Source organism: Scyliorhinus torazame, chromosome 4 (genome assembly GCF_047496885.1).
Source record: "Scyliorhinus torazame isolate Kashiwa2021f chromosome 4, sScyTor2.1, whole genome shotgun sequence".
Taxonomy (NCBI): Eukaryota; Metazoa; Chordata; class Chondrichthyes; order Carcharhiniformes; family Scyliorhinidae; genus Scyliorhinus; species Scyliorhinus torazame.
The window spans coordinates 243,355,549-243,377,358 of NC_092710.1; the positions used below are offsets into that span (position 1 = coordinate 243,355,549).

At 47.5% G+C, this 21,810-nt stretch overlaps 1 protein-coding gene across 1 annotated transcript in view; it reads left to right on the plus strand.

The window, feature by feature from the left end:
* Window positions 1-21,810, plus strand: part of klhl32 (kelch-like family member 32) — a 495,489-nt gene that overhangs the window by 43,909 nt on the left and 429,770 nt on the right. Inside the window, exons 2-3 of the mRNA XM_072499580.1 lie at window positions 15,053-15,137; window positions 15,727-15,907. Coding sequence (XP_072355681.1) covers window positions 15,115-15,137; window positions 15,727-15,907 — 204 coding nt within the window. The 5' untranslated portion in view covers window positions 15,053-15,114. The remainder of the gene's footprint in view (window positions 1-15,052; window positions 15,138-15,726; window positions 15,908-21,810) is intronic.

Here is a 21,810-nt window from a genome sequence, read left to right on the forward strand (position 1 = left end):
ACATATGCTGAATATCCCTGATTAGCCTGAATTTTCAAAGTGCAGTTTATGGTTGACTAATTTAATTGATTTTTCTCAGGAAGTAGCTGTGTGTGGATGAATGGAATGTATTGAATATATTGTGTCTGAATTTTCAGATGTTTGATGGAGGCCTTAAAAATAATGAAAGAGGCCATTCAAATTATTAAATGCTTTGATAGGGTGGGACTGTTTCCATTTGTGATTAAGAGCAAAACTTGCAAGCCATCAATATTAGATATAACAAGGAATCAAAGAGGGAATTCAGAAGAAACCTTTTTACCCAGAGTGTGATATGAATATGGAACTTGAGACCAGATGGAGTGGTTGAAGCAAATAGCACAGAGTCCATGAAGGCAAGGCTTCATAAGAAAATAGGAGAGAAGGGAATAGAGAAATGTGCTGATCATGTTAGATGAGGAAGGATGGGAGGAGTGGAGCATGGACTGAATGGCTTGTTTCTGTGGTGTTACATTCTGTATAGTTGCTGCACGCGACTTGTTCTTAAAATTAAGGCAAACGGACTTCTAGTGGCGGCCATGGAGTGAGCAGTGGCACATTTGGTGGCTCCTGCTCAAGGCAGTATTCTTTTGATCTTTTCCCCACCGGAAAGGCAAAATATTTGATGGGAAGAGGTGCAGGGGTGCCTTAGATGTTGTTACCCCCACTGGTGAGGCTGGTGGCTGGATCCATAAACTGGGAGTGGGGCGAGAAGAAAAGAGCTGCTGGAACAGGAGATTCTTCATGGTGCACCACAGGAACAGATGGCGGACGGCAAGCGGGCTGTTCTGCCCGCCCTGTGATCAACAGAGTGGCGAGTGGAGTTTTTAAACGCAAGTTCAGTCAGCAGAGGAAGGAGGCCCTGGAATATCTAGCCAAAGTGATGGAACTGATTAAATCGGGAATCGCGAGAGTGGAACAGGAACTGGAGCCCCAGCGGCGGGCGATCCAGAAAGTGGAGGAGGCAATGGGGGAGCATGAGGAGCAGTTGGCCTCGTTGGTGGGTGAGGTGGGGATGATGCGTACGTGGCCAAAATGTTGGAGAGGCTGATGGGGAGGGGGCCTTTGACCGGCCCCTGGAGGTTGACCGAGTGCATAGGGCACTGATGAGGCCGGAAGAGGCGAACCGCCAAGGGTGATGGTGGTGCGGTTGCACCACTTTCTGGGTAAGTAGAAGATCTTTCGAAGGGCGAGGCAGATGAGGAAGTGCACCTGGGAAGGGATTGAGCTACAGGTGTACCAGAAATTGGGAGTAGAACAGGCGAAGAGGAGGGGGTGTGCGCGTGTGCATGTGTGTGCTATCCAGCAGAGAAGATGTGTGACGAGATCAGATCAGTCCATAAGAGGGTCATGCAGGAATCTAGTAACAGCGGGGAAGAAGCTGTTTTTGAACCTGTATGTGTGTGTTCTCAGACTTTTGTATCTCCTGCCTGATGGAAGAAGTTGGAAGAGTGAATAAGCCGGGTGGGGGGGTCTTTCATTATGCTTCCCATTTTCCCAAGGCAGCGGGAGGTGTAAACCGAGTTGGTGGATGGGAGGCGGGTTCGCGTGATGGACTGTGTTCAAGACTCTCGGAAGGCAGGCTGTTCATGGGGGAACAGCGATGGTAATCTTTAGGGGAGTATGTTCAGGGGGAGGGCGGGGAGGGGGATTGTGGGGGGGGGGGGCAGGCTGGTCACATGGAACGTGAGGGGACTGAATGGGCCGGTCAAACGTTCATGTGTGTTCGCACACCTGAGGAGTCTGAAGGCGGATGTGGCCTTCCTGTATGATACGCACAAGGGTGGGGCAGGTGTTCCATTCGGGGCTGGATAGAAGATGAGGGGGTGTGGGGTGCTGGTGAATAAGTGGGTGGCATTTGAGGTAGGGAATACTGTGGAAGACCCGGCGGAGGGGGCGGGGAGGTTCGTGATGGTGAGTGGGAAGCTGGAGAGCTTGACGGTGGTCCTAAGAAACGTTTATGCCCCAAACTGGGATGATGTAGACTTTGTGGGGGGTGCTGGGGAAGATTCCTGACTTGGACGTCCACTGGTTGATCATTGGGTGGGTGGAGGGGAAGGGGGGATTTTAATACGGCCATAGAGCCGAGCTTGGACCAGTCGATTATGGAGCTGAGCTAGGACCAGTCGAGCCAGAGGTCTGGGAAGGTATCGGCAGTGGTGAAGGAGCTGAAGGGTTTATGGAGCATGTTGTGGGGTGGACCCGTGGAATTTTGGGAGGCCGAGGGTGAAGGAATTTTCATACTTCCTCCACGTGCACTGGATGTACTCCTGGATTCACTTTTTTGTGCCTGACAAGGCATTGCTGGTGGATGAGGCTTTGCGAATGGACGAGGTAGGGTCCCAGCGCTCGCTGTGGAGGTTGGATGTGGGGCTCTTGGCAGATGAGGAGGTGTGTGAGTGGGTGAGGGCTGCCATTCGGGGGTACATGGAGCTAAATGATACTGGGGAGGTCTCGTCCGCCAAGCTGTGGTGGTGGTTGGGGGGGGGGGGGAGTTTATTTAAATTTGAGCACATAGGGAGGAGGCAGAGCGGGCGGAGATGGCAAGGCTGGTAGATGAGATCCTGAGGGTGACAAAACATATTTGGAGACCCTGGAGGCAGCGCTGTTGAAGGAGAGGCAGAGGCTCCAGATGGACTTTGGGTTACTGTCCACAGGGAAGGCGGTGGGGCAGTTACGGAGGGCCAGAGAGCAGTACGTGAGTCCAGTGAGAAGGCGAGTAGTATGCTGGCCCACCAGCTGAGGAAGCAAGAGGTGGCGAGGGAGATTGGCAGAGTAAAGGGCGAGATGGGCATGGTGGTTTTGGACCCAGAGGGGGTGAATACCGTGTTTGAGGCGTTTTAGAGGAGAAGATATGAGTCGGAGCCCCCGGCTGGGGTGGGGGTAGGGAGGGGGTGGGGGAGGAGGGGGGAGACAATGAGGCGGTTCCTCAATGGGTTGGAGTTTCCAAAGGTAGAGGGGGAGTTGGTGCAGGTATTGGATTGAAAGAAGTGATGGAGAGCATGGAGGTGATGAGGCAGGGAAGGCCCCCGGTCTGGATGGGTTTCCAGTGGAATTTTCTAAAAAGGTTTGGGCACGACCTGGGGTTACTGCTGATGAGGGTGAACGAGGCTAGGGAGAGGGGGAAACACCCCCCTACGCTTCCACAGGCTTTATCTTCCTAAATTGAAAAAGGACAAGGATGCGGAGCACTGTGGGTCTTACTTCCCTATGTTGTTATTGAATGTAGATAGCAGGTTATTGGTGAAGGTGTTAGCTTCGTGGATTAAGGACTGCGGCCCAGGGGTGATAGGCGAGGAGCAAACGGGTTTCGTAAAAGGGAGGCAGTTGTCGGCGCATGTGAGGAGGCTACTCAATTAAATTATAATACCTTTGGAGGGGCACGAGGTGGAGGTATGGTGGCGATGGATGCAGAGAAGGCTTTTGACCAAGTGGAGTGTGGATACATGTGGGATGTGCTGGGGCGGTTTGTGTTCGGGCAGGGGTTTGTGGACTGGTTCCGGTTGCTGTACAAAGCACCGTTCACAAGTGTGTGGATGAACCGAGTGAGTTCAGGATGTTTTGGGGTTGCATCGGAGGTCGAGGCAGGGGTTTCCACTCTTCCCGTTGCTCTTTGCTTTGGCCATGATGTGGAGATGCCGGCGTTGGACTGGGGTGAGCACAGTAAGAAGTCTTACAACACCAGGTTAAAGTCCAACATGTTTGTTTCAAACACTAGCTTTCGGAGCACTGCTCCTTCCTCAGGTGAATGAAGAGGCATGTTCCTGAAACATATGTATTGACAAATTCAAAGATGCCAAACACTGCTTAGAATGCGAGCATTAACGGGTGATTAAATCTTTACAAATCCTGAGATGGGGTAACCCCAGGTTAAAGAGGTGTGAATTGTGTCAAGCCAGGACAGTTGGTAGGATTTCGCAAGCCCAGGCCAGATGGTGGGGGATGAATGTAATGCGACATGAATCCCAAGTCCCGGTTGAGGCCGCACTCATGTGTGCGGAACTTGGCTATAAGCTTCTGTTCGGCGATTCTGCGTTGTCGCGCGTCCTGAAGGCCGCTTTGGAGAACGCTTACCCGGAGATCAGAGGCTGAATGCCCTTGACTGCTGAAGTGTTCCCCGACTGGAAGGGAACATTCCTGCCTGGTGATTGTCACGCGATGTCTGTTCATCTGTTGTCACAGCGTCTGCATGGTCTTGCCAATGTACCACGCTTCTGGAAATCCTTTCCTGCAGTGTATGAGGTAGACAACGTTGGCCGAGTCGCACGAGTTTGTACCGCGTACCTGGTGGGTGGTATTCTCACTTGTAATGGTGGTATCCATGTTGATGATCTGGCACGTCTTGCAGAGATTGCATGGCAGGGTTGTGTGGTATCGTGGTCACTGTTCTGAAAGTTGGGTAGTTTGCTGCAAACAATGGTTTGAGGTTGCGCGGTTGTTTGAAGGCAAGTAGTGGGGGTGTTCATCTTCATCGATGACGTGTTGAAGGCTGCGAAGAAGATGTCGTAGTTTCTCCACTCCGGGAAAGTACTGGACGACGAAGGGTATTCTGTCGGTTGTGTCCCATGTTTATCTTTTGAGGAGGTCGGTGCAGTTTTTTGTTGTGACGCGTTGGAACTGTCGAACGATGAGTCGAGCGCCATATCCCGATCATACGAGGGCATCTTTCAGCGTCTGTAGATGTCTGTTACGCTCCTCCTCGTCTGAGCAGATCCTGTGCATACGGAGGGCTTGTCCATAGGGGATGGCTTCTTTAATGTGTTTAGGGTGGAAGCTGGAGAAGTGGAGCATCGTGAGGTTATCCGTGGGCTTGCGGTAAAGCAAAGTGCTGAGGTGACCGTCCTTGATGGTCCTTTGCTTTGGCGATAGAGCCGCTGGAATGGCACTTGCGGTGTCGGGGAATTGTTGCGGGTTTGCGTGCGTGTGTGTGTGGAGGGGGGGGGGGCACCGACCATAGGATCTCGCTGTACGTGACCTGCTGTTACACATTTCGGACCCATTGGGCGGCACTGGGGGCATTATAAGGATTTTGGAGGAATTTGGCCGGTTTTCTGGGCACAAGTTGAATATGAGAAAGAGTGAGGTATTCCCAATTGAGACTAGAGGGCAGGAGAGAAGATTAGGGGAGCTGCCATTCAAGGTAGTGGGGGCAATACTTAAGCATCCAAGTGACGCGGGAGTGTGCGCAGTTGCACAAGTTGAACTTGACTCAGTTGTTAAAGCAGATGAAGGGGGAGGTGGGAAGTGCTGCCATTATCGCTGGCTGGGATGGGTGCAAATAATAAAAGTAACGGTGCTGCCAAGGTTTCTGTTCAGAATGTTTCAGAACCTCCCAATCTTTGTCCCGAAAGCATTTTTCAAAAAGGTCAATGCGCTGATCTCTGGGTTTGTGTGGGCGGGGAAGACACCGCGGGGCAGGAGGGCTTTTCTGGAGCAGGGGCGAGGAGGGGTGGGGGTCTGACATTGCCAAACATGATGAAGTATTACTGGGCGGCGAACATTGCCATGGTCAGGAAATGGGTAGTAGGGGAGGGGTCGGTGTGGGGCAGATGGAGCAACTTTGTGTCGGGGAACGAGCTTCAGGGAATTGTTGAAGGCTTCTTTGCTGTTTTCGCCATAAAGACACTCCGTGAGCCCGGTGGTTCTGTCAGCGTTACAGGTTTGGGGGCAGAGAAGCAGCATTTGGGATTGGAGGGTGCCTCGGTGTGGGCACCGATCTGTGACAATCATAGATTTTCTCAAAGGGGGCTGGATGCGAGGTTTTGGGGATGGCGGCAGGCGGGGATTGAGCGATTTGGTGATCTGTTTATAAGGGGCAGATTCGCGCCACTGGAGAACCTGGGGGAAGAATACGAGTTGCCCAGAGGGAACGCTTTTAGGTACCTGCAGTTCTGCGATTTTGTGAGGAGAGAGGTAACATCCTTTCCTGGCCTTCTGCCCCCTGGGGCTGCACGACAAGGTACTGTTGAAGGAGGAGATGGGGAGGGGAAGTTCTCTGAGGTCTCCAAGGAGTTGATGGACTGGGAGGGGGCACTGGTGGAGGACATAAAGCATAAGTCGGAGAAGGAGCTGGGAGGGGAGGCGGAGGCCAGGACGTGGCTGAGGTCCTGTGAAGATTGAATGCATCCTCGTCGTGTGCGAGGCTAGGCCTCATTCAGTTTAAAGTAATTCATAGGACACATATGACTGTAACACATGCTTTGGGCGTACGCGAAGGGTTCTGGAAGGGGTTTGCGGATATAATGCCAAGGTGCTGGGGGTGAAGGTGCCCCGAGTCCAGACACAGCGATATTTGGAGTGTTGGAAGAGTCCAGGGGGTGAGAGATGCCAATGTCTTGGCCTTTGCCTCCCTGATAGCCCGAAAACGGATCTTGCTCGGATGGAGGGACTCTGAGCCGCCGAAAGCAGGGCTGTGGGTGAGTGACCTCGCGGAATTCCTGAGGTTGGAGAAAGTCAAGTTCATCCTGAGGCGATAGGTTGATGGACTCACTCAGAGGTGGAAGCTGTTCATTGACTTCTTTAAGGAGGATTGAGGGAGTCAGCAAAAGTGGGGTGGGCGGGGAGGGGCGGATAAGAGGGTTAAAATGGGAAAGGTAGGATGGGAGAAGGGGGTGATATAGGGGAATGGGGGTGTGGGTGTTGGTTATTTATAATGTATGAATATTCTTTTGGCTTTGTTTGTTTGTATGAAAATGCCTTGCATAAAATATTTTTAAAAATTAAGGCAATCAGTTCAGTGGGAAGGTACTGATGTGGACAATGATGATTTCGGGTGGGATAAAAAACAAAGCAGAGAGATAAATCATGTTTTTTAGGTAGTCAGGATATTTTCTACTTCAGTAAATGATTTTGACATAAGGTGCAAGAGGAATGATTTTTAGATTTACTGATGATGCAAAATTCTAGGGTCCAGTAGACATGTGAGATATACTGCAGGTAGGTGTGGTTGGACAAAGTGGGCAGATTGGTGGTAGTTACAGACATGAGGGGGCGGGGGGGGGAAGAGGGAAGGATTTTCTGCCTTTTCCGGAATGGGCGGGGGGGGGGGGGGGGGGGGGGGGGGCGCAGGTATGGCGGAGGGAGGGGGGTGGAGAATTGAGTGGGAGACCTAAAATGGCTTTTATGCCAACGGATTTCCTCACTCAATTATTTCAAACCTCCCCACCCATACCAATGATGTAATGGGGATCCTGACCTCTGGCACTGCTACCATGGCAGTCCTGTGGGGGGGGGTTCTGTGTATGAGGTGCCGGGGGTTCCTTGTTGTGGAGGATGGGGTGGGGGGGGGGGGCTTGGAGGGAGTTCCATGGTGGGGAGGAGGCAGAGGAATTCTGTGGTGAATTATTTTCATGTTCATGGAATGGGGGTCGGTGGCAGGGGTGGGGTGTTACTTTTCTCTATTTTTATTTTTATTTTATTTAAATGGGGGCGTCATGCTGTCCATGCCATGAGGTGCATAACGTCGTGCAACCACGTCTTACCTCTTGTAAAATGTGGTGGGAAAAACGAGTAGGCTGCACTCCATTTTTCCTGCCTGAGTTGACACTTGCCAGAAAATGGCAAAATCCACCAATAAAGTGGAACATTTGGGATATGAGGAAAAGAAGGATCTAAGGGGATGGAGATGTAAAGAACAAAGAAAAGTACAGCACAGGAACAGGCCCTTCGGTCTTCCAAGTCTGCACCGACCATGCTGCCCGTCTAAAACTAAAAACTTTTACACTTCTGGGGTCCGTATCCCTCTATTCCCATCCTATTCATGTATTTGTCAAGATGCCCTTTAAACGTCACTATCATCCCTAAAGTAGAATATTTTGGTGAAAAAGGAACAGTGAAACAAAATATACCCAAACTGGTATGATTAATGAGACAAGGAGAAAGGGCTTTTGGAAAGCAGAGTTGCAGTGGAAATAAAATTTCAACACTAGTAATAAAGGACATGAAAAAGGAAATAGGATTCTAGATTTTATACGCAAGTGTATGGAGAGAAAGAAAATCACATTGAATTTATTCAAGACACTAATTAAGCCACATTTTGTGCCTTGCATGTAATGGAAACTTCTTTAAAGTAAGGACATTGCGGGTAGGGGCAGGTTTTCAGTAGAAATACACCAGCAATGCAAGATTTGAGTTGGAAAGAAATATTTTTAAAATTGGGACATTTTTCAACTGACCAGAGAGGTTAAGGTCAATGTATTAGAGTTTCCAAGGATTACAAAAAATCCACAGATAGTAAAGAGTAAAAAATTGTTTCTGCCAATGGATGAATCAGTAATAAAGGATATCGACTCGGGATTATTGCTCAAAGTAAGAGAAAGCCAGAATATTTTTCAGGTAAGAAAGTTTATAAGGATCTTTCAGCACTTTAGTTCATGAGGCAGAAGTCTGATAATGTAATTTGAAGTGAATAGAGTAATTATTTAAAGAAAAACATCTACAGAATGGGAAGGGAAATTTGATTGGTGTAGACCGTTGAAGAGAGAGAATTGGCAGTGGTTAAATGGCACAAATCATCACCTCCTGCCTTGACTATCATTTGAAAATTATCGAACATATTTCCTGCTCTGGAGAGACAACAGTGTTAACTTTCAGGTCCATGATCTTCCATTGGAACCTTGTATTGAAGCAAGTTGTGGTCTTGAAACTGCGGGAGAATATCTTAGCAGAAGATAGGAGATCGCAACATAGCTCCTGTTCTCCTATCGTAAAGTGTGTCCCAAGAATCAGTATTTACCTGCTAATATAGCATACGTAGTGCACTAAATAGTATGACACTCCTTTCCTAGATGCCAATTTTTCAAAATCATTTTCGGATGTCATGTGGGGCCACATCTTAATCACCTTGCAACAGGCTAACAGATGGCTATTATGTGCGACACTGATTCTTTCCTGTTGATCGCTAAATGATTTTTGTTGATAGCAATCACAAGGGTTGGATTTGTGAAACATTGTTCACGTTTGTTACGTTTATTGTGGCATAAAAGTAAATTACTGGTGTGAAAGCAGCAATGTTTTCATATAAATGTACTTGATGGGGGAAATGGGTTTCATCTGAGCTATAAATGATCATAACCAGCATTTATTTTGTTAACAGTGCATTATCATTTGCAAATAGATAATATTGAAATGACTTCCTCCAGAAACAAGCACATTGCTCAAAGGGAATGATAGTTAATCCTGTGCTGAGACAATTATCCTTGCAGAAAACTTCTAATGCAGCTGTGCGCCTATCCAAAAATTGATTAGTTTGTGTTTTTTGTGAGGCTGGACACGGTGAAATACATGACTTCATCACAAGCATCTTACAGAATGAAAATGCCCACATCAAATATGTAATGTTCTATATGACCTCTTAGTGAGTATAAGTAAAAGGGTGATGGTCCCAATTAGCGATATGCATTAAAATTGTGATGGTTAAGGGACAATTCCAGTTTCTGCTAAAATTCATTTGCACAAATTCATTTGCACAATCACAACATAAAATCTTTGAGGAATCAGTGCAATTTGGCAGTGTAATATAACATTTGGGCAGCACGGCAGCATTGTGGATAGCACAATTGCTTCACAGCTCCAGGGTCCTAGGTTTGATTCCAGCTTGGGTCACTGTCTGTGCGGAGTCTGCACATCCTCCCCGTGTGTGCGTGGGTTTCCTCCGGTTTCCTCCCACAGCCCAAAGATGTGCAGGTTAGGTGGATTGGCCATGATAAAATTGCCCTTAGTGTCCAAAATTGCCCTTAGTGTTGGGTAGGGTTACTGGGTTATGGGGATAGGGTGGAGGTGTTGACTTTGAGTACGGTGCTCTTTCCAAGAGCCGGTGCAGACTCGATGTGCCGAATGGCCTCCTTCTGCACTGTAAATTCTATGATAATCTGTGATTTCTTTTCATTCCTTTCTGTCATTTGTTTATGTTAACAAGCGGGCCAATGTTTGGGGTTTAGTGGGAGGATGGGATAGTTGTTATTGATATGGGGATTGACATTACATTTGTTACTGATTATTGTTTATTGTTGGGTGTAAATTTGGGAGAAAATGTGAAAAAGGAGGGGAATAAAAAATATTTTAAAAAATCACAGTATTCTTGATGTTTTTAAGAGTGGCAACTCAGCACGGTTTCATTAAGCGCAGAAAGTGGTCTTATCATAGAACATGAACCTACCCAGACGTCCACCAGCAAGTAACCTGATTTTAAAATCACTTTCTAATTAAGTAAAAAGGATAACTATTTAACAGATTAATTGGTGGAAGTTTCTGAGCAAATTCAATATTTTCTGTTATGGAGAAACTTTTAAAATGTGGCTTTCGGAGCATTTGGAGAGGCTTCCTGGGTTTTGTGGGCCGGACATGTTTTGCAGGCACAGAATCTTGAATCAGCAAAAGACATCACAAAACATTTGGGTCAGTGTTTTTGGGTGTAATTTACTTGAATTTTAAATTCTCTAATCCTTTGTGCTGATTTGGCTGGAATTTGGGTGCAAAATCAGCCAAACTCTTCCCTTAATGCTTACAACAATGGCAACTGAGGGTTGAGTCATCTACTTATTCCTACAAAGACATTTAATTGCAACTGAGACTAATTTAAGTGCCTAACACTGCTGAATATCCTACATGCTAAGGGCTAATCTTAGTTCTTAGGTGTACAAAACACACAGGCATATTGATAGCTTTTGTCTATTTCCCAAATACATGTATTCATTGCAAAACTTCAAGAATGTCAGAAGTGTTACATTTACCTGGCAAGATGTATATTACTGCTCAGCCGATGGGAACTGCAGAAGTTTCATAATACACGCTATTAGAATAATTCATCAAATCTTGAGGCATTTTGAAAACTGTTACGCTTTGCTGTTCTGTCTTTTTCAACTTTCCTATTTCTCTGATTCTTTTGATGGAAGGTATGCTGGGTGACGCAACAAGGCAGCACGGTAGCACAAATGGATAGCACTGTGGCTTCACAGCGCCAGGGTCCCAAGTTCGATTCCCCACTGGGTCACTGTCTGTGGATGTAGCAAGGCGGAAGAAGGCATGGGAATCGGGTAAAGGAGGCAAATCAGAAGGGGGCAGTTCAAAACTATATTAAAAATTAGGAAGCTAGCAAGGGCAGTCCAGTTGCCTGGGCAATGGCAGAAGGCCAATTGAGGAGGATGGTGTATTTCACTAATAAAGGTTGCAGTGAGGACAAGGAAGGATAATGTACCATGATTAAAGACAATTTCTCTCCTGACTTTGGTTGGAGCTGTTTTAATATTCTGAGATGATGGATAACCTGATTGGAGGAATGCAAGTAATACAATATATTCAAGGTTGTTGGATGGGATGTTACTTTGTCAGGGCAGATGAGTTGAGTTTGGGTGTTTTGATAATGGAAGTGGCCAAGGTAGTTTTTGAAGAGAGGGGGAAATACCTGAAGAGGAGGGGTCATTTGCGAGACCAATGATCGTGGATCTAGGAAGAAAGGTTGGGTGACCAGCAGTTTAATCAGGATAGAATCATGGGAGGAACATGAGACAATAAGAAATAGAAGCAGGACTAGGCTGATTGGCCTCCCAAGCCTGTTCCGCCTTTCAGTAGGGTCATGGCTTATCCGACATTCCTCATGTCCACTTTATTGTCCTTTTCCCATAATCCTTGGTTTCCTTACTGATCCATGAATCTTATCTGTCACAGCATTAAATATATCCAAGGACTCTGCCCCCACAGCCCTGTGGCAAGGAGTTCCAAAGACTCAACCCGCTGAGAGAAGAAATTCATCCTCATCTCAGTCTTAAATTGGCACCCCTTTATTCTGAGACTATGCCCTCTGGTCCTAAACTCTCCTGTGAGGGGAAACATCCTCTCAGTATTTACCCTGTCAGGCCCCTTAAAAATCCTATGGGCGCAATTCTCTGATTTCTGTGGTGGGTTTTTCAGGGAGATCCCCGCCGGCTGTGCCAGCGAGTTCCCCACCGCTATTCAATGACACAATCACTTTTTTGGGCCCTAGGGAATTTCTCACCGGTTTAGCCCACACTTAGAATTTTCTTAGCACTGGGGAAATGAACTCCGAGATCGGGCCGCCATTTCGAAAGGGTGCCCCGATCTCTAAGTGGGCTTGTGAGTTCCCATGAGAAATGTCACCCCCCACACACACATGGCTACTACCTCACATTCCCCAAGTGAGGACACCTGCTATGGGGTTCCTAGGGGTCCCCGCTCTTTAGCACCCATCCAAGCTGTCTTACAGCACCCCCTCCCTTCTAGGACCCCCACCCATCACCCCCATCCTTCCGGAGGCCCCTACTTACCTGCCCTGCAATGCCCCACCCTTCAAATCCTCCCATCCACCCTCATTTCATGGGCATGGCACCCCTCAGCTGCTGACCCTTGGCAGTGGCACCCTGGCACCTGGATACCCTTGCACTGCCATCCTGGTACCCAGGCAGTGCTCCTGCCAGCTTGGCAGTACCATCTGGGCACCTTGGCAGTGCCAGGGTGGCAGTGCCAGAGTGCCCACATTCCAGGGGGAGGGCCAGGAGGCCATCCTGCACTTACCCTGACCACCCAGGGGGTCTCCGATGGCCCAGAGACCCCCTGGGTGCAGTTCCACCTAGTCCACATTTGTGTGGACCAGCACTGATTGGCACCTGGCTGCAGCCTCCCTGGGGAGACCGGAGAATCGTCGGAGGCCGGTGGATCCTGGGAAGGTAGGTCGCAAGTAGGTTTACGACCCACGAGCGGCATTTGGTCATGTCTATTTGCGGTGGAGTTCCGGCTCCGACGTTCGCGGGACTTTGGTGAATCTCGCGAGGGCTGTCGGGAAGTTGCAGGAGTGCTCTCCCGAGATTTTCCAGCCGTGTTGTGCTCTTGCTTGAGTGCAACACGGCAAGTGAAATGCGCCCTATATGCTTCAATAATATTGCCTCTCATTCTTTTAAATTCGAGTCCCAATCTGTTTAACCCTTTCTCATAAGACAACCCCTCCATATCAGGATTCATCCTAGTGAATGTTATGTTAACCAACTCCAATTAAATAATATCATTCCTAAATTAGTAGACCAAAACTGCTCATAGTACTCCAGATGTCGTCTCACCTGTACCTTGTACTGTTGCAGCAAGACCTGTACTCCAACCCCCTTGAAATAAGGGTCAACATTCCATTCCATTCCATATGGATTCATTGAGCTCGGAGATCACGAAGGGAGGTGGTAGAGAAACTGGAGTTGATGTAGGTTCAAGATTAAGTTTTGACTGCTGGGCAACGTTTTGTTTGGAGAGGAAGCAGCAAAGACTACTGAAAAGGGACTCTCAAATGAGTGACATTCATGAGTTCTTTACGCTTTTGTGAAGGAAAAGTGGCGGGGCCACAGAGAGTGCTTAACGAGGTCATTGAAGGGAAGTTGGGACTATCTTTTCTTCCAGTTTGATTCTGGATCAGGTATGATATAAAAGTGTCATAGAAATTGTTTGATGACTTGCAGCATATATTATCATAGAAATCCTACACTGCAGAAGGAGGCCATTCAGCCCATCAAGTCTACACCGACACTTCAAAAGAGCACCTCACCTACACCCAAACCCCGCTCTATCCCCGTAAGTCCACCTAACCTTTTGGACACTAAGGAGCAATTTGTCATGGCCAAGCCACCCAACCTGCACATCTTTCAGTTGTGGGAGGAAACCGGAGCACCCGAGAGAAACCCACACAGACACGGGGAGGAACTGCAAATTCCAGACAGTCAACAAGTTGGAATTGAACTTGGGTCCCTGGCACTGTGAGTTAGCAGTGTGCCACCGTGCTGCTTATTAATAGTATAGCCAAGCCAATTCTATTTTGATTTGATTTATTTATTGTCATAAATAAGATACAGTGGAATGTATTGTTCTGCTTACAGTCCTGGCAGTTCGCCCCATACATGGCTATGTAGAACATGCTATAATAACGGTTATAAAAGATGCCGGAAGAGGATCTGTAGGGAAGAGTCGCCACGCTCCGGCACCATCTTGGGGAAAAAAAATCCAGTTGCAGCCTGTTTTTTGGGAAAGAAAGAAAGTTAGGTTTTTGACCTGTAATCTGAAAAGACCTATATTTAGCTTTGACCTTCCCCAGTATTTATTCAGCAGTTAAAACTTTTTGGTCTGAAAGGAACAGAGCATCATGCTAGCAGCAGAAGGATTTTTGTTTGCATTTGCTTTTGACCTTTGAAAACAGTATTATCCAAGTAGCTCTGAACAATGCCACTGAAGACTGCTGGACGTCAATAAACTATCATCTTCAACTCAGCTACAAACTCTGTACACTCACCGGTGGCCTTCCATCTTCCGGCCACTCTGAGGCTGAACCAGATTGTTGCAATTCTTGCATCCTGCGGCATCTGTTATTACATCACTTGGTCCAACTCTGAACAATTTCAGACAATGCATGCTTTTTTTTAATAAACAGACTGGAAACCCAGCTAGGTATTCGGAAACTGGTGCCATTCTACAGAATCAAAAAACATTGCACTCGTTGACCTTGCTATTTACCTAATTACAGCCATTAACCTAGTATTCTTAAGGTTGCTTACATATGTACCTTGCCTATTGATTGATAACACATTGTGCATTACATTGTATAACACTCCTCTCCTTATAAAACAATATATCCTCCAGTTTAACATGAGCACTGCCATGGGAGACCTCCTCGTATCTGAAATGGGTGAATTGAAGTCTGTTTGCTAACAACAAATATAATGTTTAGAACGTTTTCTTGCATTGTTCTGTAAGTCATCTACATTTCGAAAAATATCTTGTGCAATACTGAATGCAACTATTCACCAACAAATGTAGCTGCTTTATAAGCAAAGTGGTTTCTTAATTTAAAAGATAATGCTGTACAAATTGCAAAATGGAAAACCCAATGGCAGAAGCTGCATAACCAGTAATCTAAAACATCCTTTCATTTGCTGTTTGTGATAATCCTGATTGTGTTGGATGAGCCTTAGGAATCCATGCTTGTACAGTCAACTGGAGCCAAACCTATTCATGCTCACACATTGCTATCCCATTGTTACACTTTCAGCTGGGCTGTCTTACACCTTCCACCGCCTTTTGCACTGATACCTGCTGAGTCTGGATTGGAGTATGCCATCTGAAATGTGCCACAGGTACTGTGTATCTGACTCATCAGAGTATGTGATGTCACCTTAAGCAAGCTGGTATTTAGTTCAGTTGAGGCATTCAAAGCTTTCATCAGATTGTGAGTTTGCAGCAGTGAAACATTGTCAGTGACTTGTATTGCACGGCTAGTAAGATATAGGAGGTTTAGTGAGTTCATTTGTTTCCAGTTTTATTTTTAAGCTTCTTATCTGTGGTTTATGTTGAACTCTTTAAAAATAGTTCTAATGCATGCTGTGTACAAAATAGCTATCTATTATTCTCTGCATCACCTCCAAGTTCAATCTCGGGGATTTAGTTGTGTGTTAAGCAGTCATGAGATTTTCAAGGCTTTATTTGTAATCCAGCATGTGGCCCACACTCACCGGATGGTGGTTTCATTATTTTCTAATTATTCATTAAAGAGAAAGCTTTTGTTTTATTTGCAAAGGATTGCTAGTTTCATTTATCGAGAACAGTTGAGGGATGGGGATATAATTTAGTAAATGGAACATATTGCTAGTTTTGTTTTTTGGTGAGGGGGGGGTGGGTGGGGGGAGGCCTTAATTTTGTTCACAACCTGCTTTTGTTTATTTACAGCATTCAAGAAATGCTGACTGGTCACAGGCTCTGCCTATCAAAATCTCATAAGGACGCTGTCCTAGCAGCTCTGAACCAGCAGAGGAATGATGGGATACTCTGCGATGTCATTCTGGTTGCTGAGGAGCAAAAATTCCATGCCCACAAAGCAGTGCTGGCAGCGTGCAGTGATTATTTCCGAGTAAGTTTGTCATCGCCTACATGTTCACACTGATTTTCAGAAATAATGTTTTTTAATGCTTGTCAAAAGTGTGTCACATTTAAAGAGGTTGTTGACTGCATAGTTACAGCACTGACTACACTTCAAAGGTACAACATTGGCTCTAAGGTACTTTGAGAGGTCTGCTGGTCAGAAAAAGCGCTGTATAAAAGCCAGTCTTCCTATTCTTTCTTTGACTGATGCGCATCAGTGGAAACTTAGATCTGCTTCGAATGTACAGAATAATTGCACTTCATTCTGGCATGTGCACATTTATTAATATTTAAACAATTTTGCATTGCATTCAAACCCATTGTAGAAAATGTAATATTTGTAGTGATGGACCATCAATAACAGACAAAGCGAGTTATAGAACTAAATTGTGGCTTTAATACACTGAGATGTGTGCCTGACTGTTGCTGATCCCTCACTGAGGGCAGGGCAACAGATCAGCCAACTATATACAAAGCCCGAGGGGCGGAGCCAACAGAAGCAACAACAACAGTAAGTAACAATGGAACAAACAATAACAATGAATATATATATATGTAATAATCCACAGGAGGCAGGGGTTCCGTCACCACACCACACCAGTATTTATTTGCAATAACTTCTATACAAAAGCAGCTCCAAATAGTGCTGCTAGCATTCCAGTCAACTTAAGACTGCCTCACAAAGCCTACACAGGTGCTTATATGGGCCCCCTCAATGAGCTATCATTGAGGGAGCTCGTACGCCAATTGGCCAACCAATAATGCCAATTGGAGGTCATTACACCCCCCCCCCCCCAGGTCCGAGGAATTCCTGCCAGCTGGCATTCCTCTGAGCTTCTTCCTGCCCCTCCTGTCCGGGTCTGTCACCTCTGTGTCGTCCGCCGGGTCATTCTCCGACGTGGGTGGGGTGTACCTTATAGGTGCCCGTCTTTCCCTTGACGACCTCCTTGGAAGTTGTACTTCCTCCTCCTCGGGGAGAGGGGTGTCATGATATTCAAACATACATCATAACACATATATAATGATAGACAGACCAACGGACCAATTAGCACACATAACACGACAGCCAATCACAGACAAGAGCAGACACAGTATAAGACAAGAAACACGATACTTCCTGAGCAGTCCATCTGGAGACAGCACGACACTCACACAGTCACAACGTGCTGAGTACCAAGTCTGATGTATAAATAGTTAGATGGAATAAAACTGCGTTGTACCAATCGCAACCGTGTTGGTCCGTCTGTACCTCAGAGCACCCAATACCTCATGATACCAGGAGTGAATCGATACCTACCGGCAAATCTGCCATCCTGAGCCATGGACACCCGCAACAAACCGCAACCGTTGCAAGTCGCTGGGAACCTGGGCACAAATTGGAAGCTCTTCAAGCAGCGATTCTAACTCCTCATGCAAGCCAATGAAAAACAGGGCGTCTCAGACGAAACAAAGATTGCCATGCTCCTCACTACCGCAGGTCAGCACACCATCGATGTATACAACTCCTTGGTGTTCGCGGAAGGTGAGAACAAAGCTAAGTATGACACGGTCTTCCTCAAGCTCGATAAGCACTTCAACGTTGAGGTCAACGAAAGCTTTGAGAGGCATGTCTTTCAGCAGTGCCTGCAAGGTAAGGATGAGCTCTTTCAGTCCTTCCTGACGCACCTCCGCATACTCGCGCAGTCCTGCGGTTACGACACCACCTCAGAGTCCATGATCCGGGACCAGATCGTTTTTGGCGTTGCCTCCAGTGGCCTGCGCCAGCAGCTTCTAAAAATTAAAGGCCTGACCTTAGCATCTGCAGTTGAAGCCTGTGTCCTGCATGAGAATGCGACCAGGCGCTATGCCCATCTCCGACTCTGACGACTGGATGACGGGGTCTGGAGAAATTGCTCGGGGCTGGGGATCCTTCCCGTCTGGGCTATCCCAGTTTGAGGCGGTCCTGCTTCGACTGCCTCCAGGTGTGGTTCCGCTGCCCTTATTTGGTCTAGGTGTTTCTTCAGCACCTTACCTCCTATCGAAACTTCGTATGATATGGGCCCTGTTTGGGACTCTACCGTGCCTTTGACCCACGTTGGTCCATTCCCATAAATCCTGACCCAAACCGGTGCCCCCACCTGGAAATGTCTCTGCTGCCAACTATTATCATGCCCTCTGCGTTGGACCTCCTGTTGTTTCTCCACTTTCCCTGTTAAATTTGGGAAAAGGAGACTCAGCCTCGTTCGCAGCCACCTTCCCATTAAGAGTTCAGCTGGCCGTATGCCCGTTGTGGAATGCGGTGTGGTCGTGTAATCAAACAGCCAGCGGGAGAGCTTTGTGTCCATTGATGCTGTCGGCTGCTTCTTGAATCCCGCTTTTAGTGTCTGGACCGCTCTCTCTGCCAGGCCGTTGGACGCTGGATGGTAAGGGGCCGTTTTGATGTGGCGGGCTCCGTTTCCCTTTCGGAATTTACCAAATTCCCCACTTGTGAATGCCGTTCCGTTGTCCGACAGCAATACCTCCGGCAGTCCTGTTGCAAACGAGGCCCTGAGCTTTTCAATTGTCGATGCTGTGCTTGACGCGTTTACCCGGTGGACGTCCAACCATTTGGAGTGGACGTCCACTATCACCAAAAACATTGAGCCCATGAAAGGGCCGGCGTGGTCAATATGCAGGCGGGTCCACGGTCTGCCTGGCCATTCCCACGGGTGCAATGGCGCAGCTGGTGGCACTCTTTGCCCCTGTTGGCACCACTCGTACCAAGGCTGCTATGTCTGTGTCCAATCCTGGCCACCAAACGTAGCTTCGAGCTAGCATCTTCATTTTAGACACCCCTGGGTGTCCGTGATGTAACTCGGTTAAGATTGCCCGACAGCCCTGAGCTGGGACTATTACCCGGGCTCCCCGTAATAGGATACCGTCTTTAACGGTTATTTGGTCCCTTCTGCTCCAGTATGCGTGCATCTGGGGCTCCACTGGTCTCTCCAGTTCCCCTGTTAGCAGTAAATGCTTCATCTTGGCTAAAACTGGGTCTTTTTGCGTCCACAATCGAATATGTTGTGCGTCCACTGGTAGGGTGTCCAAAAAATTTAGAGTCATTACTGTCTCCTCTACTTTTGGTATTAGCGGCGGGGTATCTGGGAAGGGAAGTCTGCTCAAAGCATCTGCATTTGCTACTCGCATTCCCGGTCTGTGCTCCAGAACGAATCTATACGCTGCCAGTAGCAACGCCAACGTTGGATTCTAGCTGATGCAATCGGGGGTATTGACTGGTCTTCTTTTAATAACCCTAATAACGGCTTATGGTCCGTCACTATGGTGAATTTCCGCCCGGACAGATACTGGTGAAATTTATTTACTGCAAATATCACCGCCAGCCCTTCCTTCTCGATTTGGGCGTCCTTTCTCTCCGCCATCGCCAAGGTCCTCGAAGCATAGGCTATTGGCCGTTCTTCCCCATTCCTTCCTCTATGGGCTGAGACGGCTCCTACCCCATAAGGTGATGCATCACACGTGACCACCAACTCCTTCCTTGGGTCATAATGCTCGAGGACATTTTCGGATGACAGCTGTTCCTTAATGTCCCTAAATGCTCTGTTTTGGCGGGCGGACCATTTCCATTCTTGTCCCTTTTTTAGTAGCTGGTGGAGGGGTTCTAGGATGGACGCCCTATTTCCAATAAATTTGCCATAATATGTTACCAATCCTAGAAATGATCGTAGCTCCTGGACCGTGGTGGGAGCTGGGGCTTCTTTTATTGCCCTTACTCGGTCTTCCAATGGGTGTAAGCCCGACTCGTCTACTTTATATCCCAGGTACGTCACTTGTGGGGCCAGAAAAACACATTTTTCTCTTTTCAGCCATACGCCTGCCTTTGCGAAACGCCGGAGCACTTCCTCCAGGTTCCTTAAGTGTTCCCTGTTTGTCCTCCCCGTGATTAAGACATCGTCCAAATAAATCGCCACCTGCGGTAGTCTCTGCAGAATATTTTCCATCGTACGCTGGAATATAGCGCAGGCTGATGACACTCTGAAGGGTAGCCTAGTATAACGAAAAAGTCCCTTCGGGGTGTTGATCGTTGCGAACTTCTGGGAGTTTTAACTGCAGGTAGGCGTGGCTCATGTCCAGTTTCGTGAACAAAAGCCCACCTGCCAAATTGGCATATAGGTCGTCTATTTTCGGGATCGGGTATTTGTCCAGCAGTGTATATTTGTTTATTGTCTGTTTGAAATCTCCACAGAGACGTATCGAGCCGTCTGGTTTCAAAATTGGTACCACCGGCGCTGCCCATTCCGAGAACTGTACTGGTCTGATAATGCCGTCGCGCCATGACCTTTCTATTTCGACATCTACTTTCTTCCTTAATGCAAAAGGTACCGGCCTGGCCTTACAAAATTTCGGAAGGGCTTCTGGGTCCACGTGTAAAGTTGCTTTGGCGCCTATAATTTTCCCCAAACCTTCTTGGAAGACCTCTGGGTATCTTTGGAGTACTCCACTCAACTGCCCGCTTCCACTCTGGAAAAGTTTCATCCAATCTAAGTTTAGGTCTTTCAGCCAGTTCCGTCCTATTAAGTTCAGCCAGTTCCGTCCTATTCAGTTCGGTCCGGAGCCCTCTACTATCGTCAATGGTAATCTGAGCAATTGTTTGTCATATTCCACGGGTACATGAGTCGTGCCTAGAACTTCCAGGGGTTCCCACGTGTAAGTTTTAAGTTTCGTCGATGTTTTTGTTAGGGTTAGTGGCTGGAGTCTATCTTTGATTTTTTAAAATGCTGCCACTCCCATTACTGATACGGCCGCACCCGTATCTATTTCCATTATTGTCGGCCGACCGTTCACCCGTGGGGCAATCTTAACAGGTTCTGCTTTCTTCGTCGCAATATTATATAATTTTCCCCTTTGGAGGAGGATGGGGCATCTAGTTGTGTACTTCCCTGCATCCCCAGCTGCTATTCCTCTTTTGCCACCTCCTTCTAGGGTTTCTGTCGCTGTTACCCCACTCTGTCTGGTGCCAGAAACGGTCCTTCTCTGTTGGGGGAGCCTCAGCCGGTAGTTCCCTGTCTCCAGTTAGTCCTAGCAGACTTGGGGGCAGTTCTGGGGTTTTCCTTTGGCCCTCTGTTCCTCAAGCTTTTCCTGAGGGCGGCTATCTGGTAGCTGGACCCATTGTGGTAGTCTCTCTCCCAGGTATCTACCTCCATTGGCGTGCCCTGTAGTTCCTGTGCCCCACTTGCTGCCTTTTCTAGGGACAGTGCGAGCTGTAACGCCCACCTGCAGTCTAGCTGCGTTTCCGCCAACAGGCGCTACTGTATTTGGAGGTCATTTATGCCACACACTAACTGGTCCTGAAGCATTTCATTTAGCGTCGGGCCGAACTCACATTTTTCCGCCAGCCTTCTCAGGTGGGTCAAGAAATTTGTGACTGACTCTCTGTCTTCCCGCTTCATTGTGTAGAATCTGTACCTATGCCAAATGAGGGGTGGTTTTGGGTCATTGTGCTCTTCCACCAATTTCATTAATTCTTGGAAACATATCGTGTCCAGCGTATCGGAATAAGTTAGACTACGTATAAAGGCAAAAGCTGAGGGTCCGCACGCCGACAGCAGTATAACCCATTTCCTTCCGTCCTCCGTTATCTCATTGGCCTGGAAAAAGTAACACATTCTCGACGCATACTGGGACCAGTCCTCAATAGTCAGGTCGAATGCATCCAACTTCCCAAAAAGAGGCATTTTTGAAAGAGCAAGGCTTCCCCTCCGAGTGCGGCAGCTGGTCTCCGCAAGGTTCTTTGTTTACCTCGTCGCCACTGTAATAATCCACAGGAGGCAGGGGTTCCATCACCACACCAGTATTTATTTGCAATAACTTCTATACAAGAGCAGCCCCAAACAGTGCTGCTAGCATTCCAGTCAACTT